Source organism: Passer montanus, unplaced genomic scaffold (genome assembly GCF_014805655.1).
Source record: "Passer montanus isolate IOZ18808 unplaced genomic scaffold, ASM1480565v1 scaffold229, whole genome shotgun sequence".
Lineage (NCBI taxonomy): Eukaryota > Metazoa > Chordata > Aves > Passeriformes > Passeridae > Passer > Passer montanus.
Genome location: NW_024366915.1, coordinates 161,481 through 187,584, shown reverse-complemented (window position 1 = coordinate 187,584; position 26,104 = coordinate 161,481). Strand labels below are relative to the sequence as shown.

The 26,104-nt window shown below is 42.9% G+C and overlaps 1 protein-coding gene across 1 annotated transcript in view; it reads right to left on the bottom strand.

The window, feature by feature from the left end:
- LOC120502676 (glutamate receptor ionotropic, NMDA 3A-like) overlaps positions 1-25,879 on the bottom strand; it is a 67,238-nt gene extending 41,359 nt beyond the window's left edge. Inside the window, 3 exon segments of the mRNA XM_039710273.1 lie at positions 279-883; positions 25,250-25,614; positions 25,617-25,879. Coding sequence (XP_039566207.1) covers positions 279-883; positions 25,250-25,614; positions 25,617-25,851 — 1,205 coding nt within the window. The 5' untranslated portion in view covers positions 25,852-25,879.
- Between the last annotated feature and the right edge of the window lie 225 nt (positions 25,880-26,104).

The following is a 26,104-nucleotide window of genomic DNA, read 5'->3' as shown; positions in this document are numbered from 1 at the left end:
TAGCCTATGTTTACTATGTGATCTCTACTTCTGTGGAGCAGTGTCTTCTTCTACCAGAATCTCAAAGTTCTGGTTTCTCTCCCAGTGTGGCAAAGTCAAAATTTCATTGTCTGCCCAGAAGTAAAGAAGCAGGAGGAAATACTGAAACAAACATGTTTGTGAGGGAGGGTAAGCAGCATGATAGCTAACCCACAGAGAATGTGGGAGGGAGAAGAAAATTATTTTTCTTGCAGTACAGCAAATATTACCTAAGGGGGAAAAAAAAAGGCAAAACGTACTTTGACAAATACTGGCCTGAAGTGATATTCCTCTCCTCCATGTCCATGCAGTTCATCGTACTTGGAATGAGAGCCAGTTCAGGCTGGATCATGGTAGCTGCTGCCACAGCCCTGGCAACCAGCTCCATGGCATCCTGCACGTAATGCTCAAAGACTGACTGAGTTGTCTTGCCGTGAGCGATGAGACCAAGGGGCAAACCTTCTGTCCTCAGCTCTTCCACGTTCCGTGAATCCCCAATAATCCAGTGCAGCTCTGGAGGCATCACACCAAACTGCGTGGTTATCTCGAAAATCCTCCGCGTTTTCTCCATGTCACACCCAAACATCACCATGGTCGACGTCGTGTCTTTGATGCTCTCCAGATAAAACTGCAAGTAGTTCAGAAGGTCACTGGTTGACGTGAGGTTTGCTGTGATGTTTATAATGGACCCCAGGTGGAACTTGGAGCTCTGTTGCGTGAGGAAGAGAAAATCTGTGATGTTCCACTCCTCCTGGCACAGCATCAGGCTGAAATTGTACCAGTTGTTCATCGCAAGGATCGAGAAAGTGACATCAGCATCAGAACTCAGTGAGTTTTCTAAGCTCATCTGCAGGTGGAGGGGGTTCTGTGGTTATAAAAATGAAAGACAGTGATCAGAAATATACTGGACACAACTTAATGAGTCTAATTAATTTCTATACACTCCCTTAGCTCAAAGGAACCACTTGTCAATCAACAGAACTATGTGAGTAACAGGAAAATTTACACCCACCCAGCTTAAACGGACTGTGATTCATGGGTTTCCTCTGCTAGTTTGACTCAACTGCAGCAGTCATTAATGAGCCTATTTCTGAGAATATGTTCTTCTTTCTACCCACTTGTCCTTTTGGATTTCAAATCATTCTCAAGAAAAGATTTCCCTGCACCCCTAACAGGCACATGAGAAGGTATTTCCTTACTCCTCAAGTTCAGGCCATTTACAGACCCATTTACAAATGGATGCTGAGAGATTCATTGGTAAACAATAAAAAAATAAAGACAATTCCTCAATTATTTTAATTATAGCTCTTGTGTGTGTGTGTGTGTGTGTGTGTGTGTGTGTGTGTGTGTGTGTGTTTGTGTGTGTGTGTAGTTGGGAAGATTTTTTACAGACATAGGAGTAACCTAACAGAATGGATCACTGTCTACTATCAAGGCTCATCATGTACTGCCAACAACACAGGACAAGTTACTCAATGCATAAGAGGCTAAGACATGCAGACTCTGATTTCTGAGCTGGAAAACACTTGATAAACAAGCATTTCATACTCATTTTTTCCATGTCATTGATGTTATTACAGAACTTAACCCATTATGTTTCCCAACACCATTGCCCTTGGCTTTATCTTTTCCAGAAAAGGAAGGAGGCTTTGAGGCTGACTCCTCTGTTCTCTGAAGGTGAGTAGTTCTTATTATTTTATCATTCTTTTCCCTTACTCTCATTCATCTCCTCTCACTGGTCTTAAAAATAAATATTTATTTACAGTTTTAATAAGAAAGAAAAAAAGTCAAAGAATCCAAGCAATTTTTGGCATTTGCTATGAAATAATTCTCTGTCCTACAAAAATTTCTACCAGGCTTTCAGCTAGCATATTATATATTACTCCAACTTTTGCTTTTTAGTTGAGAACTTGACAATCTTCCCTCTAGCTTTCCTAAAGAAGTTGTATCACTTTACACATTCATATACATATCACTTTACATAGCATTCAGTTCCAGCCATGTGACTGTCCAAAAAATGTCATGTCTGTTCCAGTGCACCTTTTGGTCTGTGAGACCTTCGTTATGACTTCATGTCAGCATTCGTCCGTATTCATGTCCACTTAAATCGTATATTACCCTACACAGGTACCTGTATTTTATCTTTTTATCCATTATGTTACTAAACACTTTAGGTCTGTTCATCCTTCTCTTATGTCCTCAGTAGTTAATGTGTATTATGTGAGGGACCAAACCTTTTCAAAGTCAATAAAAAATGTCATTTTGGTTTTAAAAGTACTTTACTGATAATAACAGGCTCCAGTTTGTATGGATCTTAGAAATGTCATTCTGAATTCAGAATAACATCTAATGAGTCAATTTACATTAGTTTTATTAAATAAAACCCTGGGCTCTCCAACACAGATGTAAGGGCTGAAAACACACACACACACACACACAAAAAAAAAAAAACCCCAAAAAAAAAACCAAACAAAAAAAAACCTCAAACCCTGATGAGCTATGTATTGGTCATAAGCAGAAAGCCCTCATTGTGTTAATTTGCAGCTACATGAACTCATAGTCTGTTTTCCAGATAGTTTAAATATAGAGCTTGATAAAAAGAATGCTGTAATTGAAGATGTTCTAAGATCTTTTTGTTATCTCTTGGGTTTGGTACCTGTGGCCCTTTTTTTTTTTTTACCAAGATGCAAGAACAAACGAATTAAACAGATCACTGTCCACAATCAGTGCACATCATGTGCTGCCAGCAAGACACAAGAGGGATGACTCTTTGATGAAGGACAAGTTATTCAGTGCACAAGGAGCTCACCTGTGCAGAATTTCTGAGTTCTGAGCTGGAAAACATTGCCTACTAATTAAAACATGTGATAAGTTCAGAAGGGAAATAAAGCACTGCGCATAGGGAATCTGGTTTGAGTAAACCAGTCCCTGCAAACTGAATCACAACAAACTTTTTTTCTGAGGTTATGAGATAATCAGGTAAATTTACTCCAGTTAGTCTCTCACTGCAAACAGATCGGAGTAGAAAGTATTTGTCTCGTCCTCTTTGTCCAAGATTAGGGAGAGGTGGAAATATTTTGTACACAATGATTCACCTCCCATCAGCAAAACTCTGCAAGCTTTAGTTAATTCAAGTGCTAATGCCAGTAAGAATAAATGTTTTCAGTATACACAGAACATACTCTGTACACATCCAAAGGACAGCACACAATCTGACCATACCTGTGCAAGGAGCAGCAAACACCTTCAGTATTTCAGAAGGATAACATCTCAAGCACAGTACTGTGGCTATTACAGGATGGGCTCAGGGATCAACAAAAGAAATTTACGAGATGCAGAAAAATAAGCAGAGAGTGACAGATGATTGCAGTAACAGCTTTGTCCATACTGCAGCATCAAGCAGCCCAGGAAGCAAAAAACAAACTGCAGCTTTTGTACAGCTTACCCTGTCCTGGGTCTGGTTTTGGCACCTCTCACACCCTGCACTGGCTGTTAGGGTCCCAGCACATTTGGGGAATAAGAGTACCCACAATATCCCAGTAGGGATAAGACTGTGTGAGCACTGTCTCTCCAGCTCACCCAGCAGGTTTAGCTCTCTGAAGATCACTATGTCCTCATGCCAAACCCAGTGCACATGTGGAGTTTCAGAAATATGAGACTGCTTCTGCTCTTCTACAGAACTATGCTTCCTGTATTAAAGCACTCTGAACTGATGAAAACCCACACCCGAGGATCACTCGGCACTACCCTGGGCTCCCCAAGCACACACAGTCCAGAGATGGTAGAACTCTGCCTCAGGGCTAGGAAAATGGATGCAGTTTTGTTCAGCAACGCAGGTAAAGGCAGTTTCCACCTAACTGGGAGTTCTCACGAGCAGGGCTGGACTCTCCTACAGAACAGCCACAGGATTAGTCCTCAGGAGCTCCAGCACTGTGATCTCTGTCCTATGTGCAGCATACCTGGATGTGTCAGCATGGTCCAACAGCCCATTCCCATGCTGAGACACTCCTCCTCCTTCCTGAACAGCGGTGTTATTTGGGATAACCTGGCTTGGACTGAGCCTGCGTGTAGAAGTGCTCCTCAAAGTGAGACCATCTGTGCTTCAGCCATCACCTTCAGGTGCCCACAGATGCACTGACACAAGCACTTATCATCACTGTGATTTATTAGCTGCTAAATTCTCTGCTAAGATGCTTGAAAGATAAACATTCAGCCCTGGAAAAGCTGCAGTCTCTTTTCTCTACTAGGAGTATTGGACTGCAAAACTGTCTTCAGAATTTTTCTGACAGAGTAGCGTACATAAAACTTAGTCACACCAGGCATTACTTCTGCTTAGGTTTCAGCTAATTTTCCCTGCACACCATGAGAACATCCCTGTAGGTGTTGGAGAGGAAGAGTAATCAATGTTTCCTTTGTACTGGGACTGAGGGAAGGGAATGCTTCTTTGGAGATGTTTGGATTTAATGCCTTCCTAATTATATTTTGATAGTTATATGCCATTTGTATGTAGGTTGCAGTTGAAGAAAAATACACAGAAGCCACATTTCTGTAGACAGCCTTTGATATTACTGTGTTCTTAATGCTTTTACGTATCTCTTGTTGATTTTTCTCTCTTCAAAGTCAACAATTACTGCTTTTTAATGAAGAACTTCTACACACTATTAATTAAATCGTTCAGTACTAATTTCTGAGACAATGTAATTTCACAGAGAAAGTTTCTGTCAACTGAAATGATAATTTAGTTGTGTACAACTTCATGGTAATAACAGAACAGAGATGTATGAGATTTCACCTGTGTATTGAACTCCGCTCCACACTTATTAAAGTTCTTGGGCAAATTTCTTTTTTGACTTTAGCAGAGTTTGACTATTTCAGTTAAAATGACAATTAAAGCTCACAAGGAAATTCAGTTTAAATGTCTTTAAGTTTGACTTTAAGCTGCCATTGAAGACTGGTGATCTGCATCGGTTTTTCTTCAAACTACACAGACAGACAATTTAACCTGATTTGAATAATGCTAATTGCTGTCTGTTTTTAGTAATGTGTTTACACAGTGCCACTAGCAGAAACATCTTCTATGTCCACGAGTGCTTAATTTTTATTGGACATCACTAATTCCGGCTTTATAAACCAGCCACAATCACCTGACTTCACTGTTTACATAAAGAACAGGCCTCAAATCCTTAATTTCTTACTAACTGCCTTTGGATCAGATGCTGACAGTCTTTCCACTGACTTTCAGTGGGCTCTGGCCCAACCCATTCATGGAACACTAAACTGTACACAGTCTGATGTGTCTCTTCTCCTGTCCATCAGCAGAGACTGTAACTACTGATTTGCTTTTTGTATCTCAGCCAGAGCAGTTTTTCCCATTGCCTGAGACACCTGAGAGAGCAGGTTCATTTAACAGCTGAAACATGGTTTGCATTTCATTAATGCAGCATTTCCCAGGCCTCCATTTCATCAGTCTGCAGACCCATCCTTGTAAATCTTGCAGCACAAGCGCCTGGAGCTGGGCTAACTTGCACCCTAAAGGATCTGGTCATTTATCTCTTCAACTGAATTTGTAATGCTAATTAGGCATAGTCACGGTGACATTTTATTTGACATTATAATAGCTACATTAGCAGAGTTAAAAGCATAGATGTGAACATTGTTTTGCTAACTGTGTAAAAATAAACAACACACAGAAAATATTATTCCCCTGTGACTCTTGGGGCAAAGGCAGTCCTTACATATATATGTAAGAATATACATTTTTGGTAAGAAATACAAAAGAGAAAACAGGCTATGTAATCACATCAGAGAAAGTTCCACTGAAGGAAAAAACTCCTCCTGGCTTGCAGTGCCACCGTGGGGACTCACAGCTCTAAAACAGAGCTCAACAGCAACTGTGAGCAAGCTGATGCCACAGATCCAAAGACCAGGAGGACTGGTTTCTTCCATGGTTGAAATTAGAAAGTTTAGGCCTAAAGCTCAGTCCCTTAAAGTCTGTGGGCACTACCTCATTTCATGCTATGAGACAAGGTGCTAGGAAATGCTATTTTATTTTTTTAATGTGTGCTGGCTCTACTGAAACAGCAATACTTCAAGAAGGAGTTTGTGCTGGCAGCTGACAGACTGTGGGAAGTCGTGCTCCCGTTCCTGACCAGCTGCCGAGGTGCCTGCCCGCTCTGCACCACATCCCAGTCCCTGCCCAGCCCCGCGACTGCTCCGGAGGGGAGGTGAGATCCCGTTGCAGCAAAAAACCTGCTCTGCCCTCAGCTGCTATGCAGACTTCTGGTTCTCTGGGGAACAAAATCATAGACCTGCTTTGGACCAAAAATCAGAGAGATTATGTCAGAAATTCCTTTTTTCCTTCTCTTGTCCACCACTTTCCTTATACACCCTTGTTTGACCAAGACCATAATTTCATATTGGGTTGGTACCCAGACTAAAGACCATTTTTTTGCAGAGGGTTTAAAAGCTTAGAAAGTAAGCTTTCTTAGACTAGCCAGAGCTATCCTGATTCTTGCAGCAAAAGAAGCCTGGCATCCATCCAGGCAATGCTTACATGCAAATCCTAAAAATGCACTGACTGTTGATTTTAAAAATCACTATACCACAGGAGTTAGCTTAATTTAAATTTTGACTTAGTTTGTCTTGAAAATTATTTCTTTTATTAGACCAGACAGACATGACTTGAAGTCACACTCTCTAATGTTACACAAAAATACTCCAAACTAATCTGAGTATGTACAGCTCTCTACAAGGTCATGGAGGCAATGTAAAATATGAACTTCCAGCTGCTCTTGGAAAGTAGGGTCTATTATTTATCTGAATAGCCACTTATAAATTATCCTAGGTAATATTACTTTAAAAACTTCAAGGTGTTCTTTGCTTCAGCAAGGGAAAAAAAAAATCCAACATTCAAAGTTCAATGAAGAACATTTCAAACAGATCCAAGAGACAGAAGAGTTTTACCTTCCCTAAAATTTCCCTTTATAGTTTAAAAAAGGGCATGTGGTGACTTCTACAGACAGACATGGGGGAGCTGTGCCAATTCTCCATGACATTTCTTTCAAATGGCAGTACAATTCAGGTGGGAGGAAGTGGTGGGTCCATGTCTATGGTGTTCACTGCCACATGCCACAGAATTGTCATCAGTGTCCAAAAGGCCCTTGCAAACATTTGAGCAAAAGCTGCCAGGAGCTGCTGTGTGTGGAGGTCAGAATGGACTACTGAAGTGGGTGAGGGCTTGCCAGAAGGAGCTGCCCCACTACAAGTCTTCCCACACCTGTAACCACAGTAGCTGCTCCACTGAGAACATCTTTTGGGGTTTCTTCTGATTGCCACTATGGGCCTGGATAGCTGTAAAATGGTGTTCAGCAGAATTTAATCCTACCCTTAAGAAAAAACAGCACTCTACTGAATCAAAGGCCTTCAGCAAGCTGTTTAGGGATACCTGAGTGCTTTTCTGTAGAGAAGCACCTCACAAGCACTGGTGCTTTGCACATCCTGACTATCAGTCCAAAGAGATCCGTTTCAAAAGAGTTCTGAAGCAGGCAGTCTTGAGTTTTCCCATTGTTATTCAGGCAATGCACAGGGGAGGGGCTTTTTCCCCCAAATTCAAGCAATTCAACTTTTGACAGCAGCAGAGCCAAAACAGCAGCAGCATGTTGAAGCAGATACTACAAGTTCTTTGGGCTTGCTGAAGTTTGTGTCCCTGCTCCTCACATCTGAGGTGTGATAGAGGAAGACTCTGTTGTTGTAAAGAAATTTTGGTAACACACTAGTGCTGCTGGTTTAACTTGAAAAAAACTATTTAAGCAGATACAAGGGTGCTCTCTGTGTGGTGTGTGTGTGTGTGTGTGTGTGTGTGTGTGTCTGCTAGTGGAAGAACTCTCCTTAGCCTTTTAGAGTGATTAGCTACAACCCCAGATCAAAGATACAGGTGTGACCAGGCTGCAGGAATAAAATGTGAGTTGGATTATGGAGAAATAAGAGTTCGAAGACTGATGAAATAAAAACCAAACAGGGTTATATTGAAGATCGTCAGAAGTGACATCACAAGGTAACAGCAAAAAACACCACTGCCAGCACAGAATGGCACCAGGAGGTGACAGGGCTAAAAATCACCAGTGGTCAGTTAGTGGTCACTAGGAGACTGCAACCTTGAGAACTGAGTAGAACAGGATTTACACAGAACAAACGACAACTACCCAGTGTGTAAAACGTACCACATACCACAAATGTGGACATAAGGTAGAACTGCAAACAAAAGAGGAATGGGCAAGTAAATACAGTAGGCATGCAGGCAGCATTAATGAATATATAGAAGAGACCAAAAGTGGGAGAAACTCTCAAAGCCAACATAATGCTCCTGCCTTGAGAAATCCTGGAACACAGATTACTTGCCAGTCAGAACCCCCAGCCCCCAGAAACACACAGGCACACGTGCTCTCTCTCTCTAAAGATCTGGGAACCCAGAGGATGATCCTAGAGATGCAGGGATTCTGACTACAACATTTTGAACTCTGTTGTTTCTGAGAATGAGCTATGGCACTTTCATAATTCCCCTACATCACTGAGACCAACAATATCACTTTGTTAACAGTGCTGAGACCTCGATTAGGCTAACAATGAATTCCTGGCTTTGCACATAGAAAGGGTTTCTAAAGCTTACATTAGCTGAGTGCAATATTTGCTTGCATGCCTTGCTCTTGAGGACCCGTGCTAACACAGCACAAAAGAGCTGACAGGGAATTTGGCAGCCAGAGCTGTAATTACGATGCACATTGCCAAGCATTGCTCCACACTGGGCTCCTTGGCACGTCACCCTTGCCAGGCTCCTCAGCATAAAGGGCTCTTGAACCACCACTCCCATCTTTGCCCTGTTTCAGCAGCTTCCACCTTCCCATCAGTAAGATGAACATCCTGTAGCATATTGCTGGAAAATGCTGCTTTTTAAGAGGCATGACAGGCTGTGAGTACTCCTTCTGTATGACTTCACTTTTTTGGCATATGCAAAACAGTGACTGAACAAGAAGAAATTAATTCTGGAAGGAAATGGAGAATAAAAGAGAGGGTATGGAGAAGACCGATTCATGCTGTGATGGTAAAAGGAGTCTGGTCCCATTTTACAGAAGCAGCTATTGCCCTTTCTGGGGTGTACCTGGTGTATGCACACAGCATTTAATCCAATTTGATTATATTCACCAGTAACACCTGCAGCAAGGAATAAAATCTGATGGAGCACCATTTTCACTCACCAGTGCAATTACAGCATGGCTTGAAAGTGTTTTCAACCCTTCCTGGGCATTTGCATACCCCATACCCTCAGCAGCTCTGTCCCTGAGAAGAAGTTTCCTTCTTCTTCTGCCTGTCAAAGAAATACTCATCAGTGAACCACAGGGCACCCCTGGAATGATAGCTGTATATGGCAATATACAGCAGGGGAAACTAATGCTGACCCATGTCCCATTCCTCAGAAAGGCAGCACCAGCTCATCATTGCATCCTCTTCTGCTGGGCCTTGCACCAGGCATGTTTCACAGGATTAATTTTAGCTACAAGGGCATTTTGTTCTATATTGATTTTTTTGTATGAAAGAAAGCTGAGAATTAAGCTTGCAAAGCCTGATCTCTTAACTCTATTAAATAAGGCCAGGGTAGATTAAGTTAGTAGTTCATCTTTCTGAGGCTAGGCATTAAAAACATGGCTCTAAGGTGAATTCTTGGGTGTACGTGGCTTGGCTTAAAACCAGGACCAGAATTTAAACAGTTTCACTTGAGGTTTCTTATTTAATACACCAAGAATTTAATTAGAAAAAAAGGGAAATTAGAAAAAAAAGAGTTAAAATTGGCTCTCAGGGTACAGGATGAGTGGGGAAAAATAAAATCAAACATCTCCTTTAAAAACAAATACAGTCTCCATGTGATGGGATGCAGGCAACTGACAAAGGGCGCAGGCCACTGGAATGTGCTGTCCTGAGTGGACTTGAAATGCCTCTTGCTGCTGACCTGAAGCCCACAATGCTGGCCAGGGTCAGAGGGTCTCATCCTGCTTGGGCAGCCTCAGCTCGCTGGGTACCTTTCACTAATCAGGCAGTGATGGTCCCGTCTTCAGCACGGAGCAAACCCAAATAAACTGGGACTTGTGATGTTTGTAAGGTCCTCAGCTGCAGACTTACTACCTTTCAACACAAGACAGGAATCTGAACTTTTGAAAATGCACCTAAGCCTAGTGGCTTCGTCCCACTGCAAATGCTTTAACCATTGCTCCCTACTTTTAATTCCCAATACTAACTTAAAACACTGTCATTAACAAACAAACAAAAACCTGAAAGACAAGGCAGCATGTAGAAGTTTTGTGGCCGTGTTTTGAAGTTGCTTTTTCTGAGTGTGCAAACCACAAAATCAGGCAAGATCCTCTAATCAAGAGGCGCCCACTCCCCCGCCCCCAAAGGCAGAAGCATTTGAATTTCCAATAAAGCGTTATAGCAACGACCCACTAAAGTGTGTGACTGCTCAGAGCCCGTTACCAGGCACACAGGAGAGGAGGAGGAGGAGGAGGAAGAAGAGGCACCGTCTGGCTGTTGAATATAGAACCTGAACCATCCAGTCTGAGATCCTTGCCTAATTTCAGTGAGCAAAACCCACTGTGAAGTGGGGATAACCCCCTCCACAGTGCCCAGGGGGACGCAATGCCAACAGGCTTCTCCCCCATCTTAATAAATACTTCACGGCCTTTTACACAGCCACAGATCAGAGGGAAAAATGGGGAAAAAACAGATTAAGTAATACATCAAGCCTTTGCCAGAAGCAAAATCTAAGGCTGAAATCTCCACTTTGCTGTGCTAGACACAGCTGCCTCAATATATAAAAACCACAGGAAGTAACAGCGATTTATGTATTGTTAAGTAATTTGGGTATTTGCACCATAATACTGCTCCAACATCCCACTCAAAATCCCCTCATCAGGACCCCACGTCTATGGGTATTTTGGTACTGTGATTTCCTCATTAGTTTAAAGGGGATAAGCAAGTTACTAATCGTCCACAGTCTTCCAAAAGAGTCCTGGATACAGCCATGAAGCCAGATCTTGCTGTAGTAGGTATTTCAGAGGGCAGAAAGTGGTTTACAGCCAGTATTATGGGAAGGTTTGGGAGAATGTGTCAAAAATCATCAGCCATCCCTGTCTCACTCTTGGATTTATAATGTGCAAGATCATCAAGTGAGCATTTACAGCTCCTACTTGTGACTCAGTCTTCTGGGCTCATCTAAATGCCTGACAGAAAATACACAACACCTTCACCTCCCTACTACACACAAATACTTGCATGACTACTGCTACCAGTTGGGTTTCACTCTGCACCGATCATAGTCATTTGGACCAAGAATGAAGTGACTGCACAAGATTTGTAAGTAACAACGAAATATGAATCATACATATTAATCCTTCCTTTGAATCATGCTTAGATTCAGTGGAGCAGTGGTAACTGAGGCTTTAAGCAATGTGTCCATCCATAAATAACTCAGCATACTGCTCTTACCAGGCAAGACCTTTCATGGTAGGGAAGTTCAACACACTTGTAGGAAAAAGATAGTTAGAAGAAGATAGACAAATTGTTGAAACACAATTAAAGAGCAATTCAACTTCTCTGTAAACAGAGTTCTTCATCCTACCTATTTATGTAAAAACTTATGTGTACCTTACATTGCTTGAGGGGAAAGGGGAAAAAACTGTTGTGGCAGGTTAACAGGGGTTGACCTTGTTTATGAGAAAATAATGAAAGTACCAATTTAATAGCTTGGATTAGATGTTAGTGATGGGAAGAATGCTTTGCAGCATGGAAATTATGACAAAGGCCTATAGAATCTAGTTTTGATACTGGTTATATCTTCTCTGTTGCAATTCCTTAAAATTTACACTTCCTCCATACCCTATTATGAAATAGTATTTTATTATCTCTCTTAAAAATTAATGTACGTCCTCCTTAGATTTATGCAGGATTTGAAAAACTTTGTGACAGCTGAAAAGCCACTACACTCATTGCAGAGCACCAATTATCCAAGAACATTGGGCATTTAGTTAATTTATTAAAAGCTTTAGCATCTGCTTGGGCCGCACATTTCTGTGAGTCAAAAGGCTCCCAAACATTCTGAACCAAATGAATCAATAAACTCTTGTCTGTGCTTGAGATTCCTACAGGCATACAAGATCTTTCTTCCTCATGGCTCAGTTCTCCCTGCCCTGATCCATGGGACGATGCTTATGCATACTACGCTCCCTACAGGCCAGCTTTTTGGCCCTGAAGACAGCTAATGAACTATTCCAGCTGACAAAGAGGCTCTCAGCACTCAGAAATTAACTCTGAGAGTGTTTTTATGCACTTGGGCAGCCAGTGGTCGGGTCTGTGGGTCTTCCGGGTGCAGCTGGGACAAACAACATCTTTATTTGTGTCACTGAGAATCTGAGAGCATCAGATTAATAACGGACCTGCCTGTGTAGCCTGCCCTCCTCTGCACTTAAAAACTTGTAAGTTAACTTGCAAGTGACTTAGCAACTCTAAAAACACAGCAGCTGTTACTTCTTTTAAACAGCTCCTCAGTCATCAGAGCCACCATCCTTCCGACAGCTTCGCCAGTCCGGTGTTACCAAGACTAATTAACACAGTAAAATCTACTACAAGTTCTACAGGCTAGAAGAAATAATTATATTCATGAATTTAGCAAACGAGACAGAAGTTATGAATTTAATGATCTGGGAGCCAGTCTTGAGTTATGCAAAACACACTGAGTTAGGTATTCACAAAATTGCTCCAGCGTAATTGTCGGCACGTGGATTGTTTGCAAACAGCTTGCACAAACTACTTAGTGTTAATCATTTGTTCCATGACATAGTTAGTCATGCACTATTTCTGCTCCTTGAGTGGGTGATTGTATCCTCCTGAAGGAGAGGGTAAGAACCAGCGAAAATGAGGCGCACCCCGAGAGTTTAACACGGATAAGCGCCTTTGACAAAATAAGGGAGCGTCACGTCTCACTAATCTCTGCAAGATGTTTGCGTCTCTCCATCCCCATGCAAATGCTTATAGAAAATGCACAGCAAAACCAAACAATAATCCACGATGACTCTGCAGAGTCTGGTGAACCAAAGCCTGGGGACAAGGAATTCGCAGTGACTATTTCTGGCACCGCAATTCTTTTAACGCTCCAAACAAGGGGGAGTGTTGCAGAGGAGTATCTAATTCCCCCAGACAACCTGAGAGGAAGGGATGACAGATCACCGCTCCTAAGAGTTTGGCAAGAGCTTGCAAACTGCTGTCGCTCTCTCTGCAGGAAACAGTACTACTTCAGGGAGAGAGAACCTCCAGCAAAAACTGCCACAAAAAGAAAGGATGTTCCCTGAAGACACAGGAATATCAGGATTTTACTTCTTTCCACATTTCAGTTTTCCTTGTTTACATGATGTTAGCATTTGAGTGCAAGTCTTGGTTAATCTAAGATAAGAATAATTGGGGTTGGAAGGGACCTTACCACCCTGCCAAGGGCAGGGACATCTCCCACTAGATCAGCTTGTTACAAGCCCTGTCCAGCCAGTCCTTGAATACTTCCAGGGATGGGGAATGTATTACAGTTATTGCAGCAATGTGCAGAATTACAGTTCCACACACTTCAGTGACCTGGGATGGAACTAAAGGAGGTGAAAAACTATAAGCTGAATTGAATTTTGTCACAATAAAGTTTTGATACCCCAGAAGTGCTCCATGAGGCACCTGGCAAACTGGAGTGAAACACTCAGCCAGCATTGAAAATAAAAGCAACAAAGGGAGACTCAAGAAAACAGAATCTTCTGTTAAAGGATGCCACAGCACCACAAAACATTTTCAGGCGCAGCCACATCAGTGTCACATTGGGCAGTCATTGTTTACAGACAGGCAACATGTCATGGGTAATTCCCTGGAAACTTTTAATCTTCCAGAGGAGACTTCTGATAAAGCACAGAAATACTTCTGGACTTCTTCATGCCTGGACTGGTAGACCAGCAGCCATGCCAGTACTCAGCCCAGTGTATTTTCCTGTGCTTTTAATTGCCTTGAAGGGGAATGAATTTCCCATTTGAGCCCCCTGTTCAGTGGTCAGAGTCCAGACTCATTTCTCCTGATCTTACTGACAATAATAAGCCATTTTTCTGCTTATTATTCTCCAATAAAATTGTAATAATTTTGTATGACTCTCGGAAGACATACATTTGCTCTCACAGTGCCAGCATAATATGGATCCACAAAAAGATGAATTGTCTGAATTATTCTCAGTCATGGTTAGTGAATTGCTTTCTATAGGATTTTTGGTGGGAACTCTCTGGTGAAAATAAGTCAAATTCAGGTAAAATTAAAGGTTAGAGTTGACAGAAGTCTGAAGTATATTCATTTGCTTATGAATATACTTTTAGCATCATAGCAACAAACCACAGATCCTACTGGACTAGTTCCTCATTCAAAGTAAAACAATACCACACTTAAATGAATACTTTTTTTTCTTAATTATGTCAATTGCACCACAAACATCATGCAGGCACTCATACCACTGAAAGCATTCACTTTAGGTGTTCTTGTTCTCCTCAACAAGAATATTTTCCCCTTTTCATGAATACTTCAGTAATCAAATTACACTAGGATAAATGCTTATAGAAAATGCACAGCAAAACCAAACACTTGGAGTATTTGCAAGTTCCAGATTCCATTTACATCACCAGTTCCTGTGTTTATTGGACTGGGGGGAAAAATCATGGGCTTAGCTAAACAACCAAAACTGTATCTTGAGCTGGTCTTTACTCAAAGCCAGTGAAGTAAAAGGAAGTACTTCCATAGATGTTTTGGAAGACTCTGGGATGCTGCCATTCCTTTGTTCTGGCTTGTTCCAAAAATTTCAGGTGGTTTTCAGGCAGAGAAATAAGATGTCTGTGATTATCAGATGTATTATTCACTGTGAATTCTCACTTCATTTTCCTCTTAAGGTACAGTTCTGGGCAGGAATACAAGGGCAGTATGAGCTGGTCAACAAGCTCCCATTCCCTGTCAAACAGAGCATCTTTCTTCTGCTAATCATGTGGCACTGCTGCATCCCACCATGTGTCTAAATTTGCCACTTACAAACCTGTAAGGGTTGTGAACACCCCAGGAGGACATCGTGGCACAGCTCACTTCCACATAACTGCATGTTACATATTTATATGCACTGTCAAAATGGTGGGAAGATACAAAACTGTGTTTCACTGGAATCCAGCAGGCTGAGCTATTTATAAATAAGTGCCTTATTTTTGGTGCTCTTCAGTGCAGATGAACAGTGAGTGATGAGCAATTTATGTTGCTGATCATTTGTATCACAATAGAGCCTTGCAGTCTTTTTCTGCAGTTCATAGACTCTGTAAGTCCAGGATCTGTAGTATCCTACAGTGGAAGACAGGACTTCAGAATAAAGACCAATGAGCAAGATAAAGAAAGGATGAAATGAGCATGCCACACTGAAAATGGAAGAGTAGATAGATAACAGAGCATCTGAAAAAAATATTTGAGCATTCCTGGGGATTGTGGGCATCAATATCCAAAACAGACCCACACCCATCTATCTCTCAAAAAGCAAACTCTCATTGTGAAGGAATCCTTTCCCAAGAGTACTCCACACTGAGGGATTTTCAATTTAGACAATGGAAGAAAACATTAAACAAAATATTGCTTAATGAACATGAAATAAAAGTCATTAGAAGGATGAGATGGTCTGAAGAAATCTTAGGGATACAACTGAAGTGAAAAAGGAGGTTTTAATTAACAAGCTTGTAAGCACACTGTACTCTGTAAATAATTCATGTATATAAAAGGATGATCATAAGGATGACTGAATAATCATTGGTTTGGCTTCCCTGTGATGACTGCTGATGTAAGATTCCTAATTAGATGCCACAGGAGTATTGCTAACCATACCAGCCTACCCAGGATATTTCTACACTGATACATTGTGATAGGAACTTCTATAGAGGTGATTAATAGGTGATTTTTCTCTCCCCATTACCTCTGAGGAAGAAACACTTATGCCATGTTTCACCATTTCTCTGGTCATGAACTCTGCACCAGACACTTTCACAGACCACAGGATCACAGAATAATTTGGGTTGGGAGTGACCTTGAATACCATTCCATTCCAACCCTCTGCCATGGGCAGGGACACCTTCTACCAGTCCAGGCTGCTCAGAGCTCCATCCCACCTGGCCTTCAACAGAAGATGAGACACCTGAAATGTTCGTGCCTTGACACTTAAACAAAAAATACCAGTGCTTTCTGCTGTAATTATTTTCCTGTGCTTCCATCAAGGCTGTCAGTGGGTATCTATTTGTTGCCTCTGTAGTTCATCACCTGTGACACACAAGCCTTAAGCAGAAGAAACCCAGGCACACAAGTCCTTCATATTGTTGCCCTTCTAAGGCAGGGGTAAAATCAGCTCCGTAGTATTAGCACACTAAAACAATGTAAATCACACCTAAAACACTTTCAGTATATTCCCAAAGGAGGGCAGCTCCAAACAGAGGTCAGATCTCTTTTTCCCACTTCTGACACTTACACTGAGTACAGAAAACCCCTAAAAAAACCTGCTTTCTTATGGAAAGCAGTTACATATGAGTGAGCCTTACACACTCAGAAAGTGATAAATAATTATGCTTTCACCTAAAATAGCACTAGAAAATTATCAAACTGTGAACTCAATGATATCAACTTTTCATCTGATTTGCAAAATAAAATGATCTTTTTTAAGCCAGTTTGAGTGAGTATGCTATTAAAATGAGTGTAATGCAACTGCTTTATCAGTAGCATCATTGAGAGAGGCTAGTGCATAACTCAGCTGCTCTTTCTGGTTATTATTTTCTATGTCTAATAACTCTTTCTTTGCAACAAATGCAAAACTTCATATTTAAAATGTCAGTTGATGCTTGAAGATCTGTCTTGTCTTTTGACTCTGTCTCAAGTCAGAAAGTCTTGTAAAATGTCGTATAGACAGCATGGGCAATCATTTCCTTCACAGTATTAAAGAAGCTGGAAGTGGGATAGCATGCCTTCAGGGAAATACTAAGAGTTTAAAATATGCCTGTGCAGCACATTCACAGATTTTTATAATCCACTTCAAATACTTTCCACATTGTAAAACAGGCTTCAGAAACCATCATCGCAGAAGAAAGCGGGTGAAAAAAGAGTAATAAAAATACCATAGAAGAGGAAAAAATGGTGGATGCTTCTTCTGAGCTCCCCAACATTTGATTTTTCCTGTATAATAATAAGAACTGAATGATCACAGTAATTTCCCCATTTACTGTGGCTCAGTGTCAGCTGAGGGTGCACCTCTGCCCACCTGTGCCCTCCTCCTCCACCCCCCTATCTGCAGCCTTCAGCCACCCAGGCTGAAACATTTCAGATAAAGTTAATTATCCAGCACTAAACTGCACATCAGACCTTTCCAAACTGCTGCCAACTGGAAACCTTCCCATCAGCTTCTGAGGGCTCTCCCAGCTCACCAATCAGGGAGGGAGAATCTGAGAGGTTCAGCATCATCTCCCCACTCACTGACAAGGCACTCAGAGCTCACAGAGGCACAGGGTGGCAGCCTGGCATGGTGGTGGCACCTGCTTTCTGCTTGTACCAGCAGGGTATTCCTCTGCTCCAAGGATAGAAGATGCTCATGAGTGCCTGCATGGACCTGCACTGCAGGGAAATGACACACAGAGCTCAGGTCTAAGGGGTGAACAATCAAGCCTGAACAGTTCTGGAACTCTGCAGCCAAATCCAAGTCTCAAGGCCAAATGCACACAAACTTGTGGTTGCAATGCCACACAAGGGCAGCATGTAATGTTACAATGGCTGTGGTATGCCTGTCTCAGTTCTTCATGAAGCTGTCCACAATTACCAAGAGCAGTGTTATCAGCTTGCTGTGACAGCTGCAAAGCACTTGGGGCCAGGCTGTGAACTTCTGAGTCACACTGATGAGGAGCCCCTTGAACAAGCAGCTTTGCTTGAGTGTGACTCTCTTAATAAATGAATCATCTATCAGCGCTGCCTACTCAAGCTTAAATCCTTCTCTCAGTTCTTCTGCTACTTCCACCATCTGCACATCCTTTCCCTGTGGTGGTGAGAACCAATTTGGCTGACTGACAGGGTTTTGGGGAAAATGTGGAGTCTTTTAGGGCCAGACCAGAAGCAAAGTACAGTTGCTAATGTCCAAAGTTCCAATCCTTAAGTCCCTGTGCCTGAACCTGCTCCCATTTATTAGGAAATCCTTTTCTGGGTACTTACTGGTATGATGCTGCATGCATTCCAGTAACCTGGTGCTATGAAATCCTAACCAGTCTGACCTTGGGTCCCAAACCATCATGAGGGACTCTAATCATAACTCTCAGCATGAAGTTTGCAAAAAGGCTTCTATTAATCACACCCAAACATACCAAGGCCTCACGCCCTTTGCAAGACATCCCTCTGGCAACAGCAATAAACCATTATCTGACCCTTTGACACTAATCCCTGTTCCCATCGCTGCATCCTAGATGCTGGCTTAATCAGTCTCCTAAAAACTCTGCAGGAAAGACAATGCATTGTGGAGCAGGGGGGCGGGGCGGGGGGAATGCTTTTTTGGGCAAGCATTACTCACTGAAAGTAACTATTCTTAGCCAGGGATCAAGAGAGCCCTGTGAATTCAACCTTGATTTGGGCAAGCCATTCTTCTCTGTGCTTGGTGACTCCAGCTCTTTGTCCAGTGCTTTCCTACAAAATTCAGTTCCCTTGTTCTGTGCTGCTATACCCACAAAAAATAAAGACATAGGGAAGGGCACCTCTTCTTTCTCAGTTCAGCTTATTTTCTCCTTCTCTTCCCCTGCGTCACTGACATGTGATGTTTCCAGTTTTCTTGCTTCCTTTTCTTGTTTTCTTCCTCCTCTTTTCTCTGGCTTTCAGCTCTTCAGAACAAACTCTGCAATGCACAGCTATTTGTATTGCTGTGAGATCTAATGCACTCTCTCTTTCCATCAAATTGAGAAGACAACCCTTCCACTCTTTAAAAGCCCTTCAGTAAGACCTACAGAAACATGGGTTTATAGTTGGAGTCTTTGTTGGAAGGCAAATTCAGGTTTTTTAAAAGAAACTGCTTTTTCCAGTTTTCTGCTGGTTACAATAAATACGTAAATTCTAGACACGTTATGCCTGGTTTTCTTTCACATTTAAAAATTAATTGGAAATCCAGAGAGGGAAATAATAGAATACGATATAAACATTTCATTTGAGGGCTTAAAACTGTAACTGGATCCAGAACAGTCTTAAGTCATAAAACTATGTGTTTTCAATATTTCATGGGTTTAAATAGTAAACAATTTATTGAATAAACCCTAAATGAGAACTTTTAAAAGTAATATTGGAATTTAATCACAATATATAAATTTAATAACACATCACAAGAACTTTTATTGATTTCTAGTTTCTAGAGTTCTACTTTCACTGGCTTTCATGGACAAATTCTTGGAGAAAATTATATTGAATACTCCAACTTACTTTTCTTTGTTAACAATCTGTTCAGTACAGTAACTTATGTTCTCATATAGAATCTGACAACAGGTTGTCTTCAAATTTGTCTATTCTAGGCAAAATTATAATTTTTACTTAGTGGATTAAGCCAAGTATTCTTTGATGTTTCTTCTGATAATGCCTGTCCTTCAGCAAAGTAATAATCAATGATTTAACGCTGTCATATTTTAATCACTCATCACTGACAGGAGTTTGTGCAGTGCGTTATGAAAGACCTAGCAGCGAGGAAGACATTGTTTTGTGAAAACCCAGAATAGAAAAAAAAAAGAACCAAACCCAAAATAAACATCATGTATGGCACTGAATTTTATATTAACTGAGCTTTTCTGCATCAAAGAATCAGCATGACATAAGAAATGAGAAAATCTTGTTACTGGCCAGCTCAGAATGAGTGCTATCACAGCAAACTTCTGGCTCTTTCTGTCTCCAAGGGACTTTGAAATTAAGAAACCAGAGGAGAACTGAAATTAAACATTCTCACCACTTTCCTGCATTCTGAAAAGGGATTTGCTGCAGCTGTGATTAACTGGATCTTCTTTAAACTCTTTAACTCCAATAAATAGACTAGTTTGGGGTTTTCCCCCCTTTTTTTTGTTCCATGCAAAGATTTTTGATAGAGGAAATATCACTGGGGTCTCTGGCTGAAGAGAAGCAACTGGGCATTTGTTTGCACACCATCTCAATTTCTGTCCTTGATTCCTCTCAAGAGCCTTCTTATAAACCCTCCTGAAGTACACAAAAGGCTAGTGCCACACACTATTTACTCAGTGTCAGGTGAGGAGGGTCACTGGCCACAGGGAAAGACTGAACACATATTCCTCATCTACACAGAAAGTAGCACAAGCTTCCCATATCTGGACTAAGACAGATTAGCAGTGACAGTTTGAATGACCAGAGCCCGCAGCCAAACGTGCGCGTTGCATTCCCTCCTTGGGAACCAGAATTATTAAAACTTTCTCCAAAATCAAACCCACTCTTCTGCAAAAATTAAATTCTGTCTCTGAAGGAAAGAAAAAATTGTCTCTGGGCATTTAGTTGGGCAGAAGCTTTCCCACATCTCTGTCCCTTTGCTGTGATTTCTACCTGCCCTTACTGGTGCAATGCACAGTCTGTGTCTTGCAGGGTACAGTCTTATGACTTCTGAGGACACCGTATTCACAGTGGTATTCCTCTCTATTTCCAAAAAGACCTGTGATTCCTCACCCAGGCTAGTCTGATATATATATATATATAGATATAGATATTGATATATATATATATATATAAATAAATTAGGAAGCTGTTAAAAAAAGTGCTTAATTCATTTAAAGACAAATTTAAAAATTAAATGTTTTTAGGCAGTTTCTTTTTACAGCATCTGTTCTGAGGCTGAGCTTCCTTTTCACTGGAAAATTCAGTTTAATCTGGACCTTTGATTTGGTTTATTTATTCTTTTGACACCTTTGAAGTCATAGCAGTAATCAGTAGCACTGCAGTTTCAGTTCCTTTAAGAAACCAGGTAAAGCACAGACTAGCAGGGACTGATGATTTGCAATTACTTTATTCTGTTTAGTTGCTCTGAGAAGATTCCTTTTCATGTTAACAGACATCAGAGGTCCTGATTTATCTGAAACCCACTAAAAATACTCCTTTAAATTCAGAGAACACTGCTGCAAACATGACCTCTCCTGTGTTTCTGATACTATCACCAACAAAATGGATATTACAGGCTATTCTTCCCAGACTCTCAGCTCTGAGCTGTACTACTAGAAGCAATAGCACTGTATTTATTTATGCTTCATGTTCTCTGGATCTTTTTCCTGTTCCATCCAATGGGAAAATTATTAATGACGTTGACAATCTTGGAATCAAAAGATAGAGTGCTTCTCTTGATACAAACATACATAAGGTGACAAGCCTTGCCTCAGTGGCATCAATGCTTGTGAAGATGCTTTCTCCAAAATAATGAGCTGTCAAAGCTTCACTGCAATTTGCATTTGTGTTAGTAGTGAAGAAATCCAGTGCTTTTTTTTCCTTGTGGAATGACAGTGCTAAATTGTTACTTTTGCTTACTGAGTATGAAAATTTACTGAAATGACAGTAAAGTGGGAAAAGTAAACAGCATTTTTTCAGGTCACAACAGCACTTGGATTTATTGTTAGTGCACATTAACAATTAAATCACAGAAATGAAACGAAAAAAAGTGTGTCACACTTTACTCTGTGTAGCCTCCCTTGAAACCAACACACTCCTGAACCTCCAGAACAAGCTGCTGCTTTGTGGCAGAACAAGTGTAGTACCACACCTTGTGATGGCTGTTGTCTTGTGATCATTCACGTAATGGAGAAAGACTTTGATTTTTTTTTTATCCTCGGGGTGGTAGAATTTAATGAGAAATGGATTTTGAAATATGCTTGAACAACCACAGAACTTTTGAAAACACTGTCTAGGTATCTTACATGACTGCAGCTGCCCATCTGTGGTACTGTATATTTCCTCTCATGTTACACATCTGAAGTATTACTGTCATCAAATACCACAGAGAAAACAGGCAGTATTATTGAAATGTATTTGATTTCTGGATCTTTACCTTCCCTTTTATTCTAAACACTGCTTTTTTCCATGTTAGAGGATATTTGCTCCAACATCAACATGCTTTTCAATTCCAGTGAACATTTGCCTGTTATAAACTTCTGCATGAAATAATAACATTAACATTCAGCAGCAGTACAAGACATCGCATGTGTATCTTCCTGTCCTGTTGTAGTATGGAATATGAGACTTTGCTAGAATTACTACCTTAAGATCACCCTAATAAAAGATTTCAATATTGAGGAGAAGCAGTATGACACAGCACCTAGTGAATACTGGGTTTGTTATGCTCGCCATGGTCTTCACAGGTTTACACTACAAAATGCTCCCCAAGGGCAAAACAAGTTTTGGGTCTGCTCCCGTGCCTGTGTGTGGAAGGAAGATACTGCAGGCACTCCTAAGGGCATGCTGCAGTTGTTTTGTGGGAGGAAAGATGCTCTGTCCAAGCATCAGCAGGAGGGGTGACCCTGGAGTGCCAATTCAGAAGCACGGTTAGAAATTAGTTTTCTTTTCTTCTCTGGATAACTGTATGCTGAGCCTGTCAGTAAAATTTGCCTTGTCTACAAGGACGTCATTTACAACTGCCTCCTCTAAGATGGCCAGCCGGTAGAAGAAGCCAATCTGCAGCTCCAGGTCTATAGAGACAGGAAGGTGACAGGTCTGTGCCGTGTTCATTTTCATGTCAGTGCTGGTATGTGACTGTGAACAACACAAAATTCCTGTCTGCAACAGAGATTGTCAACAACTCCAGGGACTTCTGGGTCCAATATGCTCTTGGAAATCTTGTAACTCTAGGAAGTATGCAAGGCAAGGCTGCTGTAGCACTGCTTCCAGCATTAGCCTAGAAATGGTATGTAATAAGTGAAAATATGAAAAAAAAAAACAGTTTCAGAAAGATGTCAGCCCTTCCAAGACAACCTTGAGAGACTAACATGCTTGAATACAAGTGCCTGTTGGCATTTGAGTAAGACTGAGTTGTTTTTTTTTAAATCCAAAGATGCTTGAAAAGTAATTTTTTTTTTTTTAGCTCAGCCCAAAGAAAAAAGAAAAACGGAGTCTGTTCAGCATGGATTTAGTGCCAGGCATTGGTTTCACTGTCACTGAAGACAATGCCAGTTAAAGTCAGCTTAAGAACAAAGTCCTGATTTGGACAGACTGATCCATTGGGGTCCTTGCTGAGAACGACTTTCAAGTTAAGCAGGAGCTTTGAAGTCCGTGGAAAGCAGCAATGAAATCTAACCCTGCGCTGCATGCGTTGAACACATCTTGTGAACTCGGGCAGCTTTGGGTGAACTTAGACCCTTCTCTGAGATGGAAGATAAAATAATGTTAACAGCTAGAGCAAATCCTGGGTTCAGGATTTGACCCTCAGGGAGCTTTGGCTGTTGACTCCAGCACCATTGTGACTGCAGCTGCAAGGCTGGCAGATGTAACAGCAAACTTGGATGCTATTGGCACCATCAATAGCATAATTCAGCAGCACTGATTACCCCTGAGTTTTGGCTTAAACCTAGAGACACCTGAGTAACGTGGGGTTTTTTTTAGGTAGAGAAGCCTAGCTGAATTAAAGGGGCTGCAAAAGAGCTGGAGAGGGGGTTTTGACAAGGACGTAACACAGAGTGACAGGACGAGGGGCAGCAGCTTCAAAATACCAGAGGGCAGGGTTGGATGGGATATTGGGAGGAAATCCTTGACTGTGAGGATGATGAAGCCCTGGCACAGGTTCCCCAGAGAGGCTGTGGTTGCCCCATCCCTGGAAAAGCTCAAGGCCATGCTTGATGAGGGTTGGAGCAGCCTGGTCTGGTAGAAGGTGTCCCTGCCCATGACAGGGGATGGAACGAGATTTTCTTTAAGGTCCCTTCTGACTCAAACCGTTCTGTGATTCAGACCAGGATACAGCAGTCACATCTCCAGTTACAGACTAGGAACTACCTAACACAGACTTTTTCTACTTTTTCTGTCACAATTCAAACACACAAAAATTGAAAAACTCCAAACCCACAGAAATTAGACGCAGGCTGTGGTCTGTATTTGTTTGTGCAAAGCAGATTCACTTGGCAATGTTTTTTTCTATTTACATTTTGAAAGCAAAGTTGAGCTACCTCTTTTTACATAAAACAACTATTTATCCTGTACTTAAAAGGTAGCTTGTACCATTCCACTTATGACTTCCCTTGCACAGGCTTTACAGAATGCAGCATTTTCTTCCAGCTCTTTTACCTGAAGATGATTCCTGACATCAAACACACAGTTTCAAAATACTGTACCTATTATCTTCCTCCAGAGTGTGTAACACTAAGTTGCCATCTTTGCATGATAGAAAGTTTAGCTCCTGATGCTACTTCCACTTGTGCCTGCCTAAGAGTTTTGTCAAACACAGAATTCCATTTCTACTATTTTAGCTACACAATCAAACAAAAAGGATGGGCTGCAGTTTCCACTACTTTAGTTAGGCAACTCGAATTAGCAAAAATCTGATCTAGTAGCAACGCATGAACTATAAGTGAAACTGAACTACAGAAAATCCTGGCGCTTTAGCTCGATGCAAAGTCAAGTTACACTGAACAACTTCCCTGAGAAGTGTCACCTGGTGCCCAACCTGCAGCGCCCATACACAGACCACAGCATTAAGACCAATAACAAACACTCGGAAAGCCGTTCGGGGCTTTTCGGTTTGCCTTTTTTTTTTCTTTCCCCCTTAACAACGTTTTCTTGATATGCAAAGCATGTCCCGGACCCCGCTTCTGCTCTCGGCTCTACAACTTATCGAAGTGTATGGCTTCAGGCTAACAACTTCGCTTATGCCACCGAGTTCTTGTCTGCCTTTCCACAGAGAGAATGCTTCTCCCCGGCCACCCCGGGGCTGAAGCGGAACGGGGTGCTAAAGGAGGGAGGGACCGAAGAGCGACGTCGGCGGCCCCGGGGTCCGAGCGCTTCTCCCTCGGTCAGAGTCCTCCCGCGGAGACCCCTGCCCGGCTCCGACGCCCGTCCTTCCCGCAGCGTCCCCCGGGGCGCTGCCCTGCTGCCCTGCGCTGTCTCCCTCCCCGTGTCCCCGGCGCCTTACCAGGCTCCGCCGGGGGAACTCGCCCAGCACGATGCTGACCACCGGGATGCGCAGCGCCGCCGAGACGAAGTCCAGCTCCAGCATCTCCCCACGGCTCTGCGGGAAGGCGAGGATGGCTGAGACCCCCTGCACCACCACGGTGTGGCAGAGACTCTGCAGGAAGGAGACGGGGTCGTTGCTCCAGGAGGCGCTGGCTGAAGAGAAGGGGAAGAGGGGCAGGTCGCCCAGCCCCGCCTCGATCGCCATCACCACCTCCAGGGACAGGTTGTAGGGCAGCAGCCCGGGCACGCCGTTCAGGTTGGCCACGGCCAGCAGCAGCGCGTCCCGCGGCGAGGGGGGCGGCCGCCGCTGCCCCCCACCGCCCCCCGCCCGCCGGCCCCGCGCCCGCCCGACGCCTCCCCGGGCCAGGCGGCGGCGGCGGGGGCGGCCCGGGGCTGCAGGTGGGTGGCCCCCACTCGCACCGTGTGCCCGATGCGCCGCAGGATCTGGCAGGGCTGCGGGTGGGACGCGGAGCCGGGCACCGCCGCCAGCACCAGGGCGCAGGGCGGCAGCAGCAGCAGGCACGCCCGGCCCAGGACCCCGCACACCCCCGGCCGACACATGGCCGGGAGCCGCCCGCCTCGCCCCCGCCCCGGGGCTGCGGGGAGGCTCAGCCCCCGGACCGCCCCCCTCGGTTCCGCGGGGCCGGGGAGGACCCCGACCCCGCCGCTCGCCCCGCCCGGCTACCCCGCCGGCAGTGGGATGCTGCCCTGCCCGGCTCCCGCTGCCCGGCCGCTCCTCCGCAGCCCGGGCGGGCTCTGCGCGGCTCAGTTCCCCGCTCTTCGCTCCGAGCCCGCCGGCGCGCCCCTGCCCGGC